General features: G+C 39.0%; 1 protein-coding gene across 1 annotated transcript; it reads left to right on the top strand.

The window, feature by feature from the left end:
* Positions 1-315: 315 nt before the first annotated feature.
* CSUI_005859 (transmembrane) lies at positions 316-2,982 on the top strand (the record flags this gene model as incomplete). Its single annotated transcript, XM_068066026.1, has 3 exons — positions 316-409; positions 1,847-2,141; positions 2,841-2,982. Coding segments are annotated over 3 exons (531 nt in total), but the record flags the coding sequence as incomplete, so codon positions are not given.
* Between the last annotated feature and the right edge of the window lie 372 nt (positions 2,983-3,354).

The following is a 3,354-nucleotide window of genomic DNA, read 5'->3' as shown; positions in this document are numbered from 1 at the left end:
GTGTATGTATGTATGCCTAAGTATGTATGTATGTATGTATGTATGTCTATGTATCTATGTATGTATGTATGTCTATGTATCTATGTATGTATGTCTATGTATCTGTGTATGTATGTATTTCTATGTATGTGTGTATGTGCGGCGTAGTAGTAGTTGACGTATGTGGATAGATCAGCAGGAGGATAAGGAGGAAGAAATGCTAGATAGTATAGTGTGGTTACCTATGGTACTATTTCCTTCTTTCTTCTCGCTTTCTTTCTCACTTTTTCTCTTTTCTTTCTTTCTTTCTTTCTCTTTGATCTGTGTGTCTGTAGGTCTTTAGCATCCGGGAGTCGCGTGCAGTTGTTTGATCCTACAGTGACTTGCACAGGCAAATCCTTTCAAAACGCCACGCGGCTCGCCCTACCTGGTATACACCTACTACGCACTGAGACTACAGACACGTAGATAAAGCCAAAACGCATATATATATATATATATATATATAGATGTATAGATGTAGGATTCTGTATATACATGTATACATGCATGTATAGGCCGGGATGGCTGCTACAAAGCATCTTTCTCTCAACAGACATGCCTGCATATAGATAGACGATATGTATATGCATATATACATATATGAATAGAGAGTTACGGTCGAATGGATAGACTGACAATATATATAGATATATATATTATCTAAGCTATACTTGGGGAGGTACTTCAAATCTGTGTACGTGTCTATCGATCCATACATGGATGCTACTTAATAATATATATATATATATATATATTGGTTTGACAAAAGATACATATTAGATAGATAGATCAACGATAGATAGATTAGAGATCGATTGAAGATAGATAGCTTAAAGATAGATAGAGTAGTTAGGTGGCTGCAGGTAGTCTAGGAGGTGACTGTTGGGTCTGTCGTGAAGAGGAGAGAAGGGGAAAGATAAAGAGGAGAGAGAAGTTTCCGCACGGAAACTCTCGTCTACCAGAGGTTGTCTCTTTACTCATCTTCCCCTCTTCTTCCTCGCACATGACCTCTTCCTTTCATAAATGCAGTCTGTCGATATCCACGCTTCGAAGTCAAACCCTATATACACCCTTGATACTCTATACATAGAGACTTCATATGTGCCGAGCTATATATATGTATATATGTAGGTCCATAGGTATACATTTAGGCCAAGGAAAGGCTGTGGAAGGTTATAGTTCTGAGGAGAGATTTTGCGATGCTATGCAAGCTCCCATTTCCACGATTTCTCTTCTTGTAGACACCTTCATATCATCTATCTTCAATCTATCTTTTAACCTACCTGTCTGTCTATCTATCATCTTTGATCTATCCGTCTATCTTTAATCTATTGTCTGTCTGTCTCTATGCATGTATATATGTTCTATCTGTATGTCTGGATGGTAGTAATGACGCAAGGGCGGCCCTACGTTGTTTAACGTGTGTTGAGAAGATAGGGCTCCTACATCTATTTTCTTTACCTTTCCTATTCTTCTCTTTACCTATTCTAAAGGCTGACAGACGTATACATGGATATCTATCCTTTGTATCTCGTCTCTTCGTCTTTCCATCATATCTGTGTGTGTATGGAAGTGACAAATAGAGACACAGAGAGAGAGAGATAGAAAGAGGTATATAGATAGAAAGAGGTATATAGATAGAAAGAGGTATATAGATAGAAAGAAAGAGATATAGATAGATAGAAAGAGATATCGTTTCAGCGCCCCTTCTCTTAGTATTAGCACATCCTTACTCCTTTCTCTTCTCTTCTCTTTCTTCTATGCCTTCTCTCCATCTCTTTTCTTTCTCTCTCATTTTCTTCTGTTTCTTTCTTTTTGCCTGTAGGTTTGTTCCTTTGGACGTTTGGAGTGCCAGTGTGTATCTTTTTGTCTTTGTTGTATTATCTGTCATCTCTTGAAGAAGTTCGATACACCCTCGTCTTTACATTTGTCTGCGACTTCTATCGCAAGAAGCTCTGCTGGTGGGACAGCCTGCGTCTCACATTTATCTCTCTTCTCATCTTTGTCGCTCTCTATCCTTTTCCTACTGGTAAAAGTTCTTTTCTAACTATCTTAATCTCTCTCTATACTGCATGCTTTGCGCTAGTCAAGCCCTATGGATCGGAGACCATCGAACCTTGGTAAGGCAAAAGAACAGGCTCAAGAGCCAAAGAAGAAGAAGAAAAATAGCGCACTCTCTTCTTCTTCTTCTCCTATCTCTCATCTTTCATTTCTTCTCTCTTCTTTCTTATTTCGTTTCTAGCTCTTTTTGTCTGAGTGCAAGCAGGCAGGCAGGCAAGACGTAAGAGGACAGTAGCCCTCTTTTCTTCGATTCTGCAGACAGAGATAGAGATGATATAGGAAAAGAAATAGGAATGAACATAGCCAACAGGCGCTACAGACAGACCTATACATGCTTAGGAGATCGAAGATAGATAAATCAATTACATAGAGGTCAAAGAGAGATCACCAATAGATTACGATAGATGGATAGTTAGATAGACTGAAGATAGGTAGATAGATAGGTCAAAGATAGAGAGCTAGATCAAAGATAGATAGATAGATAGGGAGATCAAAGATAGGTGACTGGGTAGATTAGAGGTGTCTAGATAGTTCTGTGAGGGTGCTATTTGTATGGAGATGTGGGGTTAGACGTGACGCGTTTTTCTTCAAGTGACGGAAGAATGACGAGACGAGGAGGAGGTATATGGAGGAATCTTGCTATCTCTACTTCCTAACTTTTGCATACGACCTCTCCTCTCCTCCTCCTCTTCTTCATGATCATTTTCGTTTTCTTTCTTCTTTTCTTTTCTTTCTTTGCATGTGGGTTGGTCTGCTAGGATTGTGCTGAAGAAGAATAGGTGTACAAGAGGGATAAAGTTGCCTCGGACCCATCATTTGCGAGAGCTTCTCATGTGGATTGATTTGGCTCTCGCCTTTCAATTCGATTCGATACGAATCTCCCTACCTAACGATGTCCGAAGAGTAAGCTCACCCAGTGACACATATCTATACATATATAGATATATATATATAGATCTGTATGTATGGATGAGTAGCTGTGGATATGTTGCTCTGACGTAGGATTTCATGCATGAAGTAATAAGTAGCTTGGGTGAAAGAAAGAAAGAGTTAGAAAGAAAACTATGAAGTCTCTACCTAGCATTGATAAGAAGTCTAGTGAGGAATATACAGACAGACAGACAGGCACAAGGGATAGAGAGACTTCTTCTCTCAGATACATACCTAGATGTTTAGATCTCCCGTGCTGTCTTTCTAGATAACGACGACATCTATATCGATCTATCTATCTATCTATCTTTAATCTATTTCTCTTTAATCTATCTGTCTCTC

The sequence above is a fragment of the Cystoisospora suis genome (genome assembly GCF_002600585.1).
Source record: "Cystoisospora suis strain Wien I chromosome Unknown contig_2880, whole genome shotgun sequence".
Taxonomy (NCBI): Eukaryota; Apicomplexa; class Conoidasida; order Eucoccidiorida; family Sarcocystidae; genus Cystoisospora; species Cystoisospora suis.
This window is presented reverse-complemented; position numbering and strand designations above follow the sequence as displayed.